Source organism: Equus przewalskii, chromosome 21 (assembly GCF_037783145.1).
Source record: "Equus przewalskii isolate Varuska chromosome 21, EquPr2, whole genome shotgun sequence".
NCBI classification, from domain to species: domain Eukaryota; kingdom Metazoa; phylum Chordata; class Mammalia; order Perissodactyla; family Equidae; genus Equus; species Equus przewalskii.
In genome coordinates, this window is record NC_091851.1 from 19,305,790 (window position 1) to 19,324,060 (window position 18,271).

Genomic DNA, 18,271 nt, shown 5'->3' on the forward strand with positions numbered 1-18,271 from the left:
CTCAACAAATTCCAAAAGCTGCCTAGAGTCTGTCTACATTTCCTTTGTAACCTCAACTAAGCTGTCATCAATGGGCCAACCACTGAGCACATAAAAACTATTGATATTTTTAAAATCATACTTAGCAAAAACCCCCCATGTTTTTATCCGCTCTGTTTCAGGAGAAGCTCAAAAGCAGCAAGACCTAGATTGAAATTGTGGTCTGACCACCTTGACAATTTACATTTTCCTACCAGTTTCCTCAATTATAAAACAAGGAGAAAAACAGTACCTGTACCTGAGTTTTAAAACTAACTTTAAGTGAGAAAATCCATGCAAACTGCTTAGTGCAATCCCTGGCACATTATAAGCCCTCAATATATGTTAGTCATTATTATTGTTAAAATGAGGTATGTAGTCTTCGAATAAAATCACAAATATTAGACTTAAATATCTTACTTGTAAGTGATATTAAATCCAGTCAAATTATAAGCAGCATCACTAAAAAAATGCAGCAGGGCATAACCTGATGTGGCAACAACCTCAGGGACAGTCTCGTTGCCATCTCTCTCAGGAACGATGAGGCCGCTGAAATGACAACACATTTCTTATAAAAAGAAGCACAATTACAGGCACATCACATGGTGGAAGACATAAAATCAGAACTGAAATTCATCCTTACAATTTAAAAAACTGCTTCCAGGAAGAGGTGCAAACTCCTGTGACAAATGCATAGTGCTACCTTGTCAGCTCTGGACCCACTGAGGAACAGATCTGAATCTTTTCCTAAGCTCTCCTCTATTCTGGGTTATATTTCTAATGAGATCTAAAATCGATGGCTCTGTTTTTTTTTTAATGAAACTTTTTATAATGCTCCTTTGAAAAACTGGGTAAACCTTCACAATCATAGAAAGCAACAAACTTTAAGAGTTGATGAATGCCAAATATATACTACTGAAAGACATGAAAGTAAAAATGGAAACTAAGTTTGATAAACACCCATAATCCCAATACTATTAGCATTATGATGTATTTTCTGTGCCTAATTGATACCATATTACATCTTATATTCTATTTCACAAGTAACACATCATAAGCATTTGCTATGTGACTAAAAGCTCCCTCAGAGCTTTTAGAATCTCATTCAGGGACCAGCACATAATACTATCTGTTGGGTGCTTGTGGAGAGAAAGAATTACTGAGTCAAAGGGTAAATGATGGCTTTAAGGCTTTTGATTCACATACCAACTTGATTTCCAGAAGAGAGATGTCAAACTGAAATCCCACCAATAGAGTATGAAGGGGTCATCCCACCTCACCTTGCCAATAAGGAAGATCACCAGTCCTATTTTAGCTTTGCTAATTTAATAAGTGAAAAGTGATTTTTTTTTTTTATTGTCATAAATTAAATCTTTATTCATTGTGAACCCATCAACATAGATTTATAATTATTGCTTTATGTATTTGTCTTTTAAATAAGATAGGAGAAAAACAGTACAAACAAAAATGCATTTATACCATCTGAAAAGTGATTTTTTAATTGTGGTTTTGAGTTTCTTTTATACTCTTGAGGTTAATCATTTTTCCTCTGTTTTCCTGCGTTTTGCATTTCTTCCTATGCTCATGTCTTCTGCCCAGTTATCAATTCGCTATCACCACCACCCCCATCTCAATCTGTAAAAGCCTAAATCCTTACTAGGCCTTAGGCAAGCTGCTTCATACACACAACCCCGCCCAGTGAACAAATACGTCACCTCCCATTATTCTCTTCCCTCAATTACTCAGCCCTAGCCACAAGGGCCTCTTTGCTTTCCTAGAGCACACACAAGGCAGTAAACTCTCACCTTAGGGCCTGTGACAATCTTATGAGTACACACAAGGTAAACTCTCACCTTAGGGCCTGTGACGATCTTAAATGCTCATTCACTATGACCTAGCAATTCTATTTCTTTGTAGAAGAAAAACTTGCTCACGCACACTAAGACAAATATACAAGAATCCTCACTGCAGCACTATTCAGAATGGCAATAGGTTGAAAACCACCTAAATGCTCATCCACTGGAGCTGAATGAATCACTACATATCTGTAGGTCTGCAGGAGTAACAAAGAGCTCATCAAGGCATTCTGACAGGTTGGGGGAAAAAAAGCTGCAAAACAATAGGCCTAGTATATGTGTACATTTACATGTGTTTATGTAAGTGCATACACAAATGACGAAAGGGAAGAGTACATAAGCAGGGTATGGGGAGGAGGAAGAGACAGGATTTTCATTCAATGAGAGTTTAAATATGAAGACAGAACTCTAGGAACCCTAGAAAGGTGGCTCCAGGGGTTACAAAACAGTGAGGCATTTTCTAGTATGTATTCAACTAACCAATATTTACTAAGCACTTAGTACATGCAAGGCACTGTTCTAGGTATCAGGAACACAACAGTGAAGAAGTCCTTGCCCTCATGGAGTTTATGTTAGAGAAACAACAAATAAGCACAGATACACCCCCACTCCCGGGTGTGTACGTATAATGCCAGGCAGAGATAAATCCTATGAAGGGAAAGAAAACAGAGTAAAAGAACAAAAGGCCCTACTTTAGCAAGGGCAGTTAGGGAAGGCCTCTTGGAAGAGGTGACATTTGATCAGAGGTCTAAAAGAAGGTTTCAACTATCACCATGCTTTCATCGGTTTTCTACACCAGAACCCCTTGAAATGCTGAAGGGATAAACATGTGCAAGAGTAGGGCCACCTAGACACAGGTACATATGTCAAAAGCAATGTTCCCATAAGAAATACTGGCACAGGAAAGGACTAGGGGCCTCAGTCACATGTGGGAGACCTGAACTCTATTATCCTGGCATGAACTTTTGGACCAAAGAGATGTGAGCTATGATGCTTGCTCTACATGCCTGGGGATGTCACTGACATCTCTCAGCCTCAGTTTCCTCCAGTGCACTCTGGGAGAAATCCTATCTACCTCACAGTCATGTAACGAGAATCAGACCGTTAAAGCAATGGGAAGTACTTCAACAGTGCCTCACACTAGCATGTGCTCAGCAAGTGATGGCTAAGGGTATTTATTACTGACATGGTGGGGACATTCAAACATGTGGGATGAACGGTAGAATGGGCGGAGGGAGAAAGGACAGAGAGTGACAGAAGGAAGGCCATCTGCACTAGATGACCACCATGCTAGAGAAAGGGGATCAGCTTTCCCACTGTCAGAGACACTTAAATGTTTGCTTCTTTTCACTTCAAAAACTTGAAATTGTGACAGCTTTGAAATGTGCTGCTTTCTCCCAGTGTGGAAATAAAACAAGTGATTTATGACAAATATAAAGTTTTACAGAGTAAATGACTACAAACCCAGCCTCAACCTGGTGTGCAATGCAATGGAAGATGTGTGGGTGGGAAAGCGATGCTGCAAGCATGCCATTCACCTGTCACCCTGAGCCACCTCCCACCTCCCTATCTCCTGTCCCCTACGTAGATAAATAAGCACAGGCACAGCTTAGGCTGCAGCCAGTTGTTCAACTTGATCAAAGCAAGAACCATCTGCCCTGGGCTTCTTCGTAATCGTATTATTTAAACACAGAGTACCACGGTTTAGAACCATTTTTGAAAACTCCTGAACTAAGATATTTTCTTAATTCAACATAACTGTCCCAGGGAGACATGGACACTCTGAACACACCTGGGGCACAACCTGATTTTACCAACTCTACTATATTAGTTTACTAGCAATCTTTGGTTTGACACACTTGTCTCCTTGCAAAACTATACACTCCTCAAGGACAGGGAGATATGGAAGGTAGGCCAGATTCTTTAAAGTCAGGGGTCGGAGCCTGGTGATGGGGCCGGGCAGGGTCAATACTTCTGATGGTGAAGGAGGGTCCAAAAACATGAGAGAGGTGCCTGCTTTTGACTACCTTCTCAAAGTGTGCCATGTCTAGTGCTAGACAGCTCCAACTGGGTGCTAGACAGACTGACTCCCACTTTCACAAGGCCTCCTCTCACAGCTCTTCACCACAGTCTAACCAACTGCCTCAGCAACATAGGACTTTCTTAAAAAAAAAAACAAAAAAAAAACCACTCTAACAGAAATAATGTTCTTTGAAGAATGTTCTCAGAGAGGAAAGCTATTCTCCCTGCTCCAATCACCACGACCACGTCTGCATCTCCCACCAACAGATCCCAGCAGAGGAGCTGCTCCACAAAGGCTACATTTACGCATCTGTTGAATGCACTGCCAAATCATAATGCTGCAGAGCTGGAAGAGCCTTGCTCTAGGGTTCTCAAGTTTGCCTAGGAATGAAACTCTGTTCAACAAATTTTATTCAGAACTTCAATACATAAAAGAGAAATGAGATCAACCAGTTCAGAGTCAAATTAAACTTTACAGTTTGTAATACATCTAGAGGAAAAAACAGTACAACACCTTCATTTGAGGTTTTAGAAGCTGAAGACTAGAGCACTTAAATGATCTATTCAAGCTCACAGAGAGACTTGGGCAGAACTCAGATTAGAAGTCTACATCCTCTGAATCCTGCGAGGTTCTTCTCTTCTTTACTGGCTGAACTATCTGCTGCCAGGCTCTCTCCATTCCAGGCCCCCAGCACATCACCACTGGGTTGATTCCTCTATCCAAAGTCCTCCTGACCCAACAGCACTCCTCAGCTCCCATCTTGTGATGGGCGATATTTGCCTAAACAGTGGTTTTCAAATTGTTCTGCAAATCACTGCTTTAGAGGTTTTGTGTTTCAGGTAAATTTCAATTGTTAAACAGATGTTCTCACTATAATTTGAGAAAATTCACATTCAAATATGTCATAAGTTAAATTTTAACATAATCACTGCATTAATTTATAATATCAGTTAACCAACTTTTTTATAAAAACCTAAAAATCCTCCTGTTATCTGTACATATACTTTGGATTCTCTCAAAATTCCTTGACTAGAACAATTATAACCTTCTGCTTGTTTTATTGTTGCTGTTGATTCACATGTCTGCTCATCAAATACACGGTCTGAGTGAACCAGAGGGTTATGCACATCTGCTTGGCTGATGTTCCCACAAGGGCTTCTGCCAAGCTGATTCAAAGTGTCTGGCACATAATACGGACTCCATGAATTTTGATTAACAAACTCAGTATCAAGTGAACCCCTAACAAGTACGATCACAATAACACCATACTATAGATAGCTTTTGTGCTTGTGTTAAAGTTTGGGGTGCCTCTTGCTATAATCCAAGGTATGCTTCAAATTACGGCATAAAAATATATACGCCCAACACTTGGCCAATGACGTTTTAATGCTTAGCATGGCCTATCCACTCTACCCTTTGGCCCTGTAAGTGAACGTCTGAAACTCAGAAAGTGGCCTTGGTCCTCAGTTCAAAGATACATTGGAGAGACTTCTAAGTCAAAGGGAGTGAAGAAATACAAGGGCACATTAGTCCCCTGTTCTCCTGTCCTTTGGTTCCCCATGTATTGTTTATTCTGTTACCTCCTCACCCAGATGACACGGCCAACCAGACTAGCCCCACATGAGAAATACAAAAACATATCTGTTGAACCGATTTCTTTTTAAAGTCAGGGAAATAAAATGTTTGAAGGACAGAAATCCAGAAAGTCAGCTGCAGATGAAAAACTAATAACTATGGCTCTCTAAGGGATGTGCATTTTAGAATAATATAGTTTTAAAATCCTCCATCAAGAAGAAGGAAGAAAAACAGAACTGTTTTGAATTATCATGTGGTCAAAAATATAATAAAAAACAGAGCTACTTATTGTTAATAAAAACTAAAATGCCAAAACATTTCAGAACACCTCATATATTTGGTGTTAAGCTGTTTTGTTTAACTACAAACCCCGAATATACTTGTTGAAGATAAAAATCACAATACATACCAGGTATGTTCCTCATTCTCCATGGGTAACCACTATTCATTTTATGTGTATTCTTCCAAAAAGTTTTCCTCACCCATATTAATGCATATACATAAATACATACACATACACACAATCAACTACATTTGAATTCAACAAAAAACTCCTGAAGGTCTATGCAATTAGGAACACAAGGATCAAGATGGACATGGTTCCTGATTCACATTTTTCACAGAAATAATACTATTCAATATATTACAAAACATTTTTAAAATGTAAATTTCACCACCACCATGAGCAGCAGGTGAACTTGACACTACTATCACAATTTTATTGAAGAGGAAACTGAAACCAGAGGTCAAGTACTTGGCCCAGAAACTTACCCAATAGCTACAGGAAACCAAGTTAGGACTAGTGCACAAGTGACAGGACTCTAGAACTAGCACTCTTTCCATGAAATAAATGTGTTAAGTGGTAATAAAGGTGAATCCACTAAGAATGCAATCTAGGAGATACATATGAATTCTGAAATCAAATAATGATTAACTAGTACTTCTATAACTGAACTTACCTAAAGGCAGCAATTAGGGGTGCATAAATTGAGTCCCCATCATAAACGTATAAATGGTCCCAACTACACTCTGTAGCAAAATGATTGAAACGAAGTCTCATTATTCTATTTGGCCTGAAAAAAACAGAAAAAGTAATTTATACTAATCATCATAACTATCAAACACTGGAGACAAAAGTATAGATTTTTAAAGAACTTACAAGGAGAGAAGAAATTAACAGTACATAAACAGTATTTCTTCATTTGTCAAAGATTTACTTAGTACTTCCTATGTGCAAGAGACCACTAAACAAGCAACGGTAAACAAAAGAGACATGGTCTACACAGTGGCCATTCTTTAACAGCCTCTGAACCAATCCATTAGCCTTTCTGCCTTTCCTTCCTTATTCAACTTAAGATGAATTTCTACACTACATCACTTCACAAGCTACATCATTTCCCAAACACACCTGCCAATTCTCTAAACTCACCTGCCCCTCTGGCCTTTTCACAGAACCACCTGACAGAAGACCTGGTCTAGAGGAAATCAGTTATCTGCTTTGACTCGGATCAAATCTGAAGAAAACTAAGCTGTGCTAGAGAAAGTCACACCACTAAGTAGGTTGGCTCCAGTATTCGTCACTGCTCATTAACTGCAAATGGCACTTCAATTCTTCCAGCAGTCCTACTACTAACTCTCTCTCCCTCTCCACAAATGCTACTAATTCTCAATTACTATGTCAGACCATCCAGTCCCACCTCCCTGCTTATGCTCAGCACCCAGACAAAAATCTCTCAAAGTCCCCCATTTTCCAAACAGATACACCTACCTACTCCTCCTGACATCTCTCAAATATTTAACATCTCCCTCTCTTCTGGCATTTCCACAGACACATTTAAATCTCCTTAAGTATCACATATTTTACAAAAACCAACATAACATAAAATGCTTCAAATGCCAACTCTCCTTCCGCTATTACCCCTTTCTCCTACGAATAGAGTGAAACTCCACAGGAGACTCTGCTTCCTCCATTTCCTCATATCCCACTCACCCCTTCACTCTCCAACCTGGCTTCAGTCCAAATACGTCATTCAAAAACCTCCTGGTAATATCAACACCGTTTACATCCTGGTGATGCCAAATTATAAATCTCCAGCCTAGACCTTCCCTCTGTCTCACACTTATTTGTCTAACTAACATCCGTAAACAAACAATTAAATAAATACTTGAACAAGTTAATTCAGATGGTAATGAGTACTGTGAAGAAATTAAAGGAACGTGATATGGTAGTACAACAGGTGGTGGGGAGATGCCCCAGAAAGCTTCAGAGATTAGAATGAGGAGCGATAAGCCATGTGAAAAGCCTAGGGAACAATGTATCAGGCAGAGGGAACAGCATGGTCTTAAAGTCTTAGAGTGAAAGAAGTTGACGTGTCTGAGCAACACAAACAAAATCAGCATGTCTGACACACAGCAAACAGAGGGAACCGTGTGATATAAGAACTGACAGGTGGGCAAGGGGCAAAAGCAAAAATCAAGAGACCAATATCAAGGCTAGTACAGTGGCCCAGGAAAGAGAGAACGGTGGTTCTTACGATAATTGGAAATGAAGATGTAAAGGAGAATGTAGATGGATTTGGGAGATTCTTAGAGGGAAAACTGACAGAGCTTACTGACAGGCTGAATGAGAGGATAATGGAAAGGAAGAATTAAAGTTTTCTGCTTAGGGCAAGGAGGAGCAACCACTGAGAGCACATTCAGAGCAATGGTGGAGAAGGCCATCAGATGGGAGTACACTGATAGAAAGGGCAAGGGCAGACAACTCCTTAGAGCAGCAAAGTGTGCTGCACACAATGCCGGGGACCTGAGACCCTTCTAGAGGGTCCAAGAGGTCAAAACTATGTTCACAATAACACTAAGCTATCATGTGCCTTTAACACCATGTTGGCATTTGGTAATGGTGCAAAAGCACAGTGGGTGAAACTGCTGGTGCCTTAGAACAAAGCAAGGCAGTAGCACCAAACGGTGCTAGTAATCAGTTATTCGTCACCACCACACACTCACAGGAAAAAAGAAAAAAAATGACAGTTTCATTTAAGGATATCTTTATCAAGTGGTAAAAACTATTCGTCTTATTAAATCTTGACCCATAAGTACACGTCTTTTTAATATTCTGTGTGACAAGATGGAAAGTATGCAGAAAGCACTTTTGCTGCCTAACAAAGCACAGTGGTCTCAAGGGACATCACTTTTGCAATAGTTTTAGTTGTGAGCTGAACTAGTCACTTTTTTCTTGGAACATCATTTACCATTTTTACTTGAAAGAACAACTGACAAACTATGGTTATGCAGACTTGGATACTTAGCAGATATTTTCTTGAACAAGGCAAGCCTTTCACTTCAAAGAAAACAACTGATAGTATTTGCAGCCAAAGATAAAACACAAGCTTTCAAGTAATAATTAGAGTTTTGGAAAATTAGTATCTGCCACCTAGATACAACTTCCCAATACTTAAAACTTTCTGAGAAGATTGATGGTGATTTTAATCAAGGTGACTTTTTAAATATATAATAAAATACATCAATATTTGGAAACTCTGCATAACTCAGTGAACCAACATTTCCAAATCACCCATATATCATGTTACAAAATCATGCATGGATTAAAGATCCATTCGAAGTACAAGAAAAACAATGGCTTTTAATTTAAGTTCCAAAAGCTCATTAACATTGTTTCAGATTCCACACTGCAATTTTCTTTTAATAAATTACCACTTGTCAAGTTTTAGTATAGTATCAAAGAAGACCATTCACAATTATTTAAAAGGACCATTAAAATGTCCTCCCTTTTCCTACTATATATTCAAGTGAACTCTAATTTTCCTCACATACTTCAACCACAATAACATATTGTAACAAAGTGAATACAGAAAAAAATATGATAATCCAGCTGTCTTCTATCAAGCCAGACAGGGAAGAGATTTACAAAAATATAAAACAATGTCATTCTTCTCAATAGTTTTTTTTTAAATATAGGGTGTTGTTTTTCTTCATAAAAATTGCCGAGTGGTTAAGTTTTGCTTGCTCTACTTCGGTGGCCCAGGGTTTTGCCGGTTTGGACCTAGGCACTGACATGGCACTGCTCATCAGGTCATGTTGGGGCAGCGTCCCACATAGCACAACCAGAGGCACTCACAACTAGAATATACAACTATGTACCAGGGGGCTTTGGGGAGAAGAAAAAAAAGAAAAGATTGGCAACAGATGTTGGTGCAGGTGCCAATCTTAAAAATAAAATAGGTCATTTGTGTTAACATGTAGGGGGTTTATTACTGTTGCTTTTAAATGAATTAATAAATAATTTTTCTTAGTTTTAATTTCTAAAATGATAAACTCAGATATAAGCCACATAAACAAAAGTTATTTGGAATTCTCAAAATTTAAGAGTGTAAAGAGGTCTTGAGACCAAAAGTTTGAGAAACACTTCTTTAAAGGTTTGTCATGAAGAGAAGGAGAAAAAGAAAGCAATAGCTGGAGGGGCATAGGGGGCCCAGAGAAGGAGCTCTTTAGGCAATAATAGTTACTCTGATTTCCCTGTATAGAATAAAAATATGTATTAGAAAAATTACACAATATTGTAATCTTCTAATGCTTTAAGCAAACCATTTAAAATAATTTTTTAAATATACAATTTTCATTTGTATACATTCATTTGCAGCATTAAATCAACATGAATTTTCCTCTTAATTAACAGTGAAGATTAAGAAAAATAAGAAAATCCAATTCACTTGTCAAATGAAAAGTTATCACATAAAAAATACGTTAAGCGAGGAAGATCCAAGATGGCACCATGAGTAGTCCTCTTTGTCTCTCCCCCTTCGAGTCTACAATTATTTGGACACTTATCGCTTGACAAAGGATATCCAGACAGCATCTCAGACATCTGAGATACCCACGCGACTATACATCGAAAGGCGGACGGACTTTCCTCCGGGAGGATGTGGAAATAGGTGAAAACTCTCCGACCCCGACCGAGCAGCCTAGTACCCGCAAGCGGCTTTCTTCCAACGGACGCCCCCAGAGGATCTACACACATCTAGGGCAGGAGCGACCACACAACAGAGGAGCGACGGTGGAAACAGGTGACCAGAACCCTACCTAAACCCCCCGCAATTACTCCTAAACGCAGAGGGGAACTTTGGAGTTGCACACCTGAGCCCGCGGGGAGAGTCTCTCCCTGCCATTGGTGGAGAGACCCCGCCTGGTGTTCACGGCGCCCGGAGGGTCCCAGAGAGGGTCACTGAGGGTACGGAGGTCTCCCAGCTGCCGTTGCCCGCCCCGTGGGAGTAGGGATTGCCGGAGATCTCGGAGAGGACTGGGGCTGGGGGAAGTTTCAAAGGCCGGCTCTGCGACCCAGAGGGGAAGCGCCGGAGTTCCGCCCGGGCAGCAGACAAAACTCTCTGTCTCCCATTAGCAGAGGGGCTACGCCCAGCATTCGCGGCTCCGGGAGAGTCCCAGACAGAATCCCAGAGGGCAGGGCGACCCCCAGCTGCCGTTGCCCGCCCCGTGGGACTAGGGATAGCCGGAGATCTCAGAGAGGACTGGGGCTGGGGGGAGTTCCAGAGACCCAGCTCCGTAGCCTAGGGGGAAACCCTACAGGCTCACAGCAGCCTCAGGGAAAGCCTCTGCACAGGACCAGTAGAAGGCACCCAGCCGCCAGCCACAAGGCTGGAAGACCCCAGGGCAAAAGCAGCATAGCGAGGTGAACTAACCACAGACTGAAGAAGATGCCAATAGCTCTCCTGCGACCCATAGAGGACAAGTGAGATTTTGTGGGTGCCGACAGCAATGGAGCGACAAATATAAGTGATCCCACCCCTGGCCGCTGGAAAAGCCCACAACACCGCTGCAGACCCCAAGGAGGGAGCACATCTAGGTGGGCTGCAACAGTAGGCACCAGCAGCCTGAAGCTCCCCTGTGACGGCCCCCATGGCAGAGGAGGGAATCCAAAGGACCACTGTGGCTACGAGGAGGGGCCCAGGCCCAGTTAGCAACTGCGGACAGGGTTCCTGGTTGGTGCAGTATAAACAGCTGCTCCCCCACCGCAGCAGCTGAAACAAGTGAAAGGAGCAACTAAACTCTATCTCCATGCGGAGGCACAAATCAACAACATCAAGCAATATGAAAAAATACATTAAATCTCCAGAACAGAAAGAAAGTAACAAATACACAGAAAACAATCCCAAAGAAAATGAGATATATAACCTAAATGATGATGACTTCAAAACAGCCATCATTAAAATACTCAATGAGTTAAGAGAGAATTCTGACCGACAACTCAACGAGTTCAGGAGCTACGTCACAAAAGAGTTTGATACGATAAAGAAGAACCAAACAGAAATATTGGAAATGAAGAACACAATAGAGGAGATTAAGAAAAATCTAGATGCACTGAACAGTAGGGCCGATAATATGGAGGAAAGAATTAGCAATTTGGAAGATGGCAATATAGAATTGCTGCAGGCAGAGGAGGAGAGGGAAGTAAGACTAAAAAGAAATGAAGAAACTCTCCGAGAATTATCAGACACAATTAGGAGATGCAACGTAAGGATTATAGGTATACCAGAGGGAGAAGAGAAGGAGAAAGGGGCAGAAAGCCTATCCAAAGAACTAATGGCTGAGAACTTCCCAAATCTGGTGAGAGAGATGGATCTTCAGGTGACAGAAGCCAATAGATCTCCAAACTTTATCAATGCAAGAAGACCAACTCCACGGCATATAGTAGTGAAGCTAGCAAAAGTCAACGACAAGGAGAAAATACTAAGGACAGCCAGGCAAAAGAAACTAACCTACAAAGGAACCCCCATCAGGCTATCAGCAGATTTCTCAGCAGAAACTTTACAGGCTAGAAGAGAGTGGAATGATATATTCAAAAATCTGAAGGAAAAAAATCTACAGCCGAGAATTCTCTACCCAGCGAAAATATCCTTCAAATACGATGGAGAAATAAAAACTTTCCCAGATAAACAAAAATTAAGGGAGTTCATTGCCACAAAACCTCCTCTACAGGAAATCCTCAGGAAAACCCTCATTCCTGAAAAATCCAAAAAAGGAAAGGGGCTACAAAACCAAGAGCAGAGGAGATAAGTAGAAGGACAACAACAGAGAGTAGCAGCTCTACATCAGAACAGATTAAACCATGGGACGAGAAACAAAGGAAATTGAAGAAAACCAGAAAACAAGACATAAAATGGTAGTGGTAGGCCCCCACATCTCAATAATCACTCTAAATGTAAATGGATTGAACTCCCCAATCAAAAGACACAGAGTGGCAGGATGGATCAAAGAACAAGACCCAACAATATGCTGCCTCCAGGAAACACACCTCAGCCCCAAAGACAAACACAGACTCAGAGTGAAGGGATGGAGAACAATACTCCAAGCTAACAATGAACAAAAGAAAGCAGGTGTCGCTATACTAATATCAGACAAGGTAGATTTCAAAGCAAAACAGATAAAGAAAGATAAAGAGGGACAATATATAATGATAAAAGGGACTCTCCACCAAGAAGACATAACACTTATAAATATATATGCACCCAACACAGGAGCACCAAAATTTGTAAAGCAACTCTTAATAGAACTAAAAGAAGACATCAACAACAATACAATAATAGTAGGGGACCTCAACACACCATTAACACCAATGGACAGAACATCCAGACAGAAAATCAACAAGGAAATAATAGAATTAAATGAAAAATTAGACCAGATGGACTTAATAGATGTATATAGAACACTTCATCCAAAAACAGCAGGTTACACATTCTTCTCAAGTGCACATGGAACATTCTCAAGGATTGACCATATTTTGGGAACCAAAGCAAACATCAATAAATACAAGAGAGTTGAAATAATATCAAGCATCTTTTCTGATCATAATGCTATGAAACTAGAAATCAACTACAAGAAAAAAGCAGAGAAAGGTGCAAAAATGTGGAGACTAAACAACACGCTTCTCAACAAACAATGGATCATTGAAGAAATTAAAGAAGAAATCAAATATTATCTGGAGACAAATGAAAATGAGAACACGACATACCAAATCATTTGGGATGCAGCAAAAGCAGTCCTAAGAGGGAAATTCATCGCAATACAGGCTCACCTCACTAAACAAGAAAAAGCTCACATAAGCAACCTCAAACGACACCTAACAGAACTAGAAAAAGAAGAACAAACAAAGCCCAGAGTCAGTAGAAGAAGGGAAATAATAAAAATAAGAGCAGAAATAAACGATATTGAAACAAAAAAGACAATAGAAAGGATCAATGAAACAAAGAGTTGGTTCTTCGAAAGAATTAACAAAATTGACAAACCCCTAGCCAGACTCATCAAGAAAAGAAGAGAGAAATCGCAAATTAATAAAATTAGGAATGAGAGAGGAGAAATCACAACAGATACCAATGAAATACAAGAGATCATAAGAGAATACTATGAAAAACTATATGCCAACAAATTGAACAACCTGGAAGAAATGGACAAATTCCTAGACTCCTACAATCTCCCCAAACTGAATCAGGAAGAAATGGAGAATCTGAATAGGCCAATCACAAGTAAGGAAATAGAAACGGTAATCAAAAACCTCCCCAAAAATAAGAGTCCAGGACCGGACGGCTTCTCCGGAGAATTCTACCAAACATTCAAAGAAGACTTAATACCTACTCTCCTCAAACTGTTCCAGAAAATTGAGAAAGATGGAGAACTCCCTAACACATTCTATGAAGCCAACATCACTCTGATCCCCAAACCTGACAAGGACAACACAAAGAAAGAAAACTACAGGCCGATATCACTGATGAACATAGATGCAAAAATCCTCAACAAAATTTTGGCAAACCGAATACAGCAATACATCAAAAAGATTATACACCATGATCAAGTGGGATTTATACCAGGGACACAGGGATGGTTCAACATCCGCAAGTCAATCAATGTGATACACTACATCAACAAAATGAAAAACAAAAACCACATGATCATCTCAATAGATGCAGAGAAAGCATTCGACAAGATCCAACACCCATTTATGATAAAAAACCCTCAGTAAAATGGGTATAGAAGGAAAGTACCTCAACATAATAAAGGCCATATATGATAGACCCACAGCCAACATCATACTCAATGGACAAAAACTGAAAGCCATCCCTCTGAGGACAGGAACAAGACAAGGGTGCCCACTTTCACCACTCCTATTCAACATAGTACTGGAGGTGCTGGCCAGAGCAATTCGGCAGGAAAAAGAAATAAAAGGAATCCAAATAGGTAACGAAGAAGTAAAACTCTTGCTGTTTGCAGACGACATGATCTTATATATAGAAAACCCCAAAGAATCCATAGAAAAACTATTAGAAATAATCAACAACTACAGCAAAGTAGCAGGGTATAAAATTAACGTGCATAAATCAGTAGCATTTCTATACACTAACAATGAACTAACAGAAAAAGAACTCAAGAACTCAATCCCATTCACAATCGCAACGAAAAGAATAAAATACCTTGGGATAAACTTAACCAAGGAAGTGAAGGATCTATACAATGAAAACTACAAGACTTTCTTGAAAGAAATTGACGATGACATAAAGAGATGGAAAGACATTCCTTGCACATGGATTGGAAGAATAAACATAGTTAAAATGTCCATACTACCTAAAGCAATCTACAGATTCAATGCTATCCCAATCAGAATCCCAAGAACATTCTTCACAGAAATTGAACAAACAATCCTAAAATTCATATGGGGCAACAAAAGACCGCGAATTGCTAAAGCAATCCTGAGAAAAAAACAAAGCCGGCGGAATCACAATCCCCGATTTCAAAACATACTACAAAGCTACAGTGATCAAAACAGCTTGGTACTGGTACAAAAACAGGTCCACAGATCAATGGAACAGAATTGAAAGCCCAGAAATAAAACCACACATCTATGGACAGCTAATCTTCGACAAAGGAGCAGAGGGCCTACAATGGAGAAAAGAAAGTCTCTTCAACAAATGGTGCTGGGAAAACTGGACAGCCACATGCAAAAGATTGAAAATTGACCATTCTTTTTCACCACACACCAAAATAAACTCAAAATGGATCAAAGACCTAAAGATTAGGCCTGAGACAATAAGTCTTTTGGAAGAGAATATAGGCAGTCCACTCTTTGACATCAGTTTCAAAAGAATCTTTTCGGACACTGTAACTCCTCAGTTGAGGGAAACAATAGAAAGAATAAACAAATGGGACTTCATCAGACTAAAGAGCTTCTTCAAGGCAAGGGAAAACAGGATTGACACAAAAAAACAGCTCACTAATTGGGAAAAAATATTTACAAGCCACTTATCTGACAAAGGGTTAATCTCCATAATATACAAAGAACTCACACTGATTAGCAACAAAAAAACAAACAACCCGATCAAAAAATGGGCAGAGGACATGAACAGACATTTCTCAAAAGAAGATATGAATATGGCCAACAGACACATGAAAAGATGTTCATCATCGCTAATCATCAGGGAAATGCAAATCAAAACTACACTAAGATATCACCTTACACCCGTTAGATTGGCACAAACATCCAAAACCAAGAGTGACAAATGTTGGAGAGGATGTGGAGAAAAAGGAACCCTCATACACTGTTGGTGGGAATGCAAACTGGTACAGCCACTATGGAAAACAGTATGGAGATTTCTCAAAAAGTTAAAAATAGAAATACCCTATGACCCAGCCATCCCATTACTGGGTATCTATCCTAAGAACCTGAAATTAGAAATCTCAAGAGTCCGTTGCACCCCTATGTTCATCGCAGCATTATTTACAATAGCCAAGACGTGGAACCAACCTACATGCCCAGAAACTGATGATTGGATAAAGAAGATGTGGTATATATACACAATGGAATAGTACTCAGCCATAAAAAAAGACAAAATTAGCCCATTCACAGCAACGTGGATGGACCTCGAGGGTATTATGTTAAGCGAAATAAGCCAGTCAGAGAAAGACGAACTCTATATGACTCCACTCATAGGTGGAAGTTAGTATATTGATAAGGAGATCTGATCGGTGGTTACCAGGGAAAAGGGGGGTGGGGGGAGGGCACAGAGGGGGAAGTGGTGTACCCACAACATGACTAACAAAAATGTACAACTGAAATCTCACAAGGTTGTAATCTATCATAACATTAATAAAAAAAAAAAATACGTCAAGCACTCTATGCTACAGATTGTTAATTTTACTTGTAAGAAAAGTAATGCCACACTGAGCTGTATCCTAAAAGAAATAAAAAATTAAATTAGCCATTACTACTTACTGTCCTTCAATGAGCCATGTGCACTTCGTCTTATATTTATAATTTCCAGGTCCATCTGTTACAAACCCAGAAGATCCAGTTAGTCTGTAATTAAAAACAAAACAAAAAAAATCTTAAATCCATCAAAATTTCATATATTAATATCTTCTTTAATTCTCAATACAATCCAAGTTAAGCATAGTGGGTACATTAATGCATACTATACAACCAGAAGATAACTGGATAGTTATATTCAGATTACACAAATCTGGATGAAACAAAGACATACACACTTAAGAAAAGAAGATACAAATATATTAAAACCGACAGGGGGCCGGCCCGGTTGCACAGCAGTTGAGTGCACATGTTCCGCTTCGGGAGCCTGGGGTCGCCGGTTTGGATCCCGGGTGCAGACATGGCACTGCATGTCAAGCCATGCTGTGGTAGGCATCCCACATATAAAGTAGAGGAATATGGGCACGGATATTAGCTCAGGGCCTGTCTTCCTCAGCAAAGAGGAGGACTGGCAGCAGATGTTAGCTCAGGGCTAATCTTCCTCAAAAAAAGAAAAAAAAAACCAACAGGAATAAATAAAAACAACTAAATCTTTCTAGCTGAGATGGGAAAATCATAATTTGTGCCATAAAAATGGCCACAAAATCTTACTTATAAATATGAGCTGTTTTTTTAAAAATAAGATCACACAGTTAAAATTACAAGTAAAAAGTGCGATACAATAACACTGTGGAGAGCACAACTGTGATGGGCAAGCACATCAAGCCACAACACACAACAGACCCATCATGGCCAGTTAGCTGCTGCTTCTGAAGTGGAGATTAATCTACCACACTCCATGAGCAGTGTACATCAGCACCTGTCTTCTCACACTCATGCCCAGCCTGAAGTTTATCAATATTTTTAGGTCTTGCCATTATGATAAGCATATCCTAGTATCTCATTAATGTTTTGACTTTCAATAACCATGATGCCTGAATATCTTCTCACATGTTTTAGCCATCCGCATTTCCTCCTTTGTGAACTACAATTCCATATTCTTTGCCCACTTTGCTACCAAGTTGTCTTTTTCAAATTAATGGTTAGGAGCTCTTTTTATATTAAGAAGCTCTCATTTGTATGTTAAATGTAATATAAATATATTTTCTGTTTACCTTTTTCTTTATACTTTGTGTTTAGTATCTTTTGCCTTAGAGAAATTTTTAATATTTAAGAAGGATGCTATTTCCATCCTCACTGCTGTTTCCAGATCATTTTTCCTCCCTCTTCCATTAACACTGTCAGTCTCTGAAACAGAGGCTCTCTTCTACATGTGCCTCCTTTACTTTCTGAGTTATCTACTGACATCCCTGTTACTCCTCCTCACCCACCGAAGATATTAGCATTTAGTTCACTGCCTTCCATTCAACTTCATCAACATCCAAGACGTTCCATCCAAAATGCATTTCTTAACTTCACCATTAACAATCTTTTCTTCCACCCCACTTTAGTCACCCACTCCTCTGGGTCCTCCCA

General features: G+C 39.7%; 1 protein-coding gene across 5 annotated transcripts in view; it reads right to left on the reverse strand.

Annotated features, from left to right (window-relative positions):
• The window catches only part of ATRN (attractin), a 178,334-nt gene that overhangs the window by 120,193 nt on the left and 39,870 nt on the right, over positions 1-18,271 (reverse strand). For all 5 annotated transcript variants that reach the window (XM_070587929.1, XM_070587933.1, XM_070587930.1 and 2 more), the window contains exons 2-4: positions 16,763-16,846; positions 6,432-6,545; positions 439-567 (exon numbers count right to left, since the gene is read on the reverse strand). In XM_070587929.1, coding sequence (XP_070444030.1) covers positions 439-567; positions 6,432-6,545; positions 16,763-16,846 — 327 coding nt within the window. The remainder of the gene's footprint in view (positions 1-438; positions 568-6,431; positions 6,546-16,762; positions 16,847-18,271) is intronic.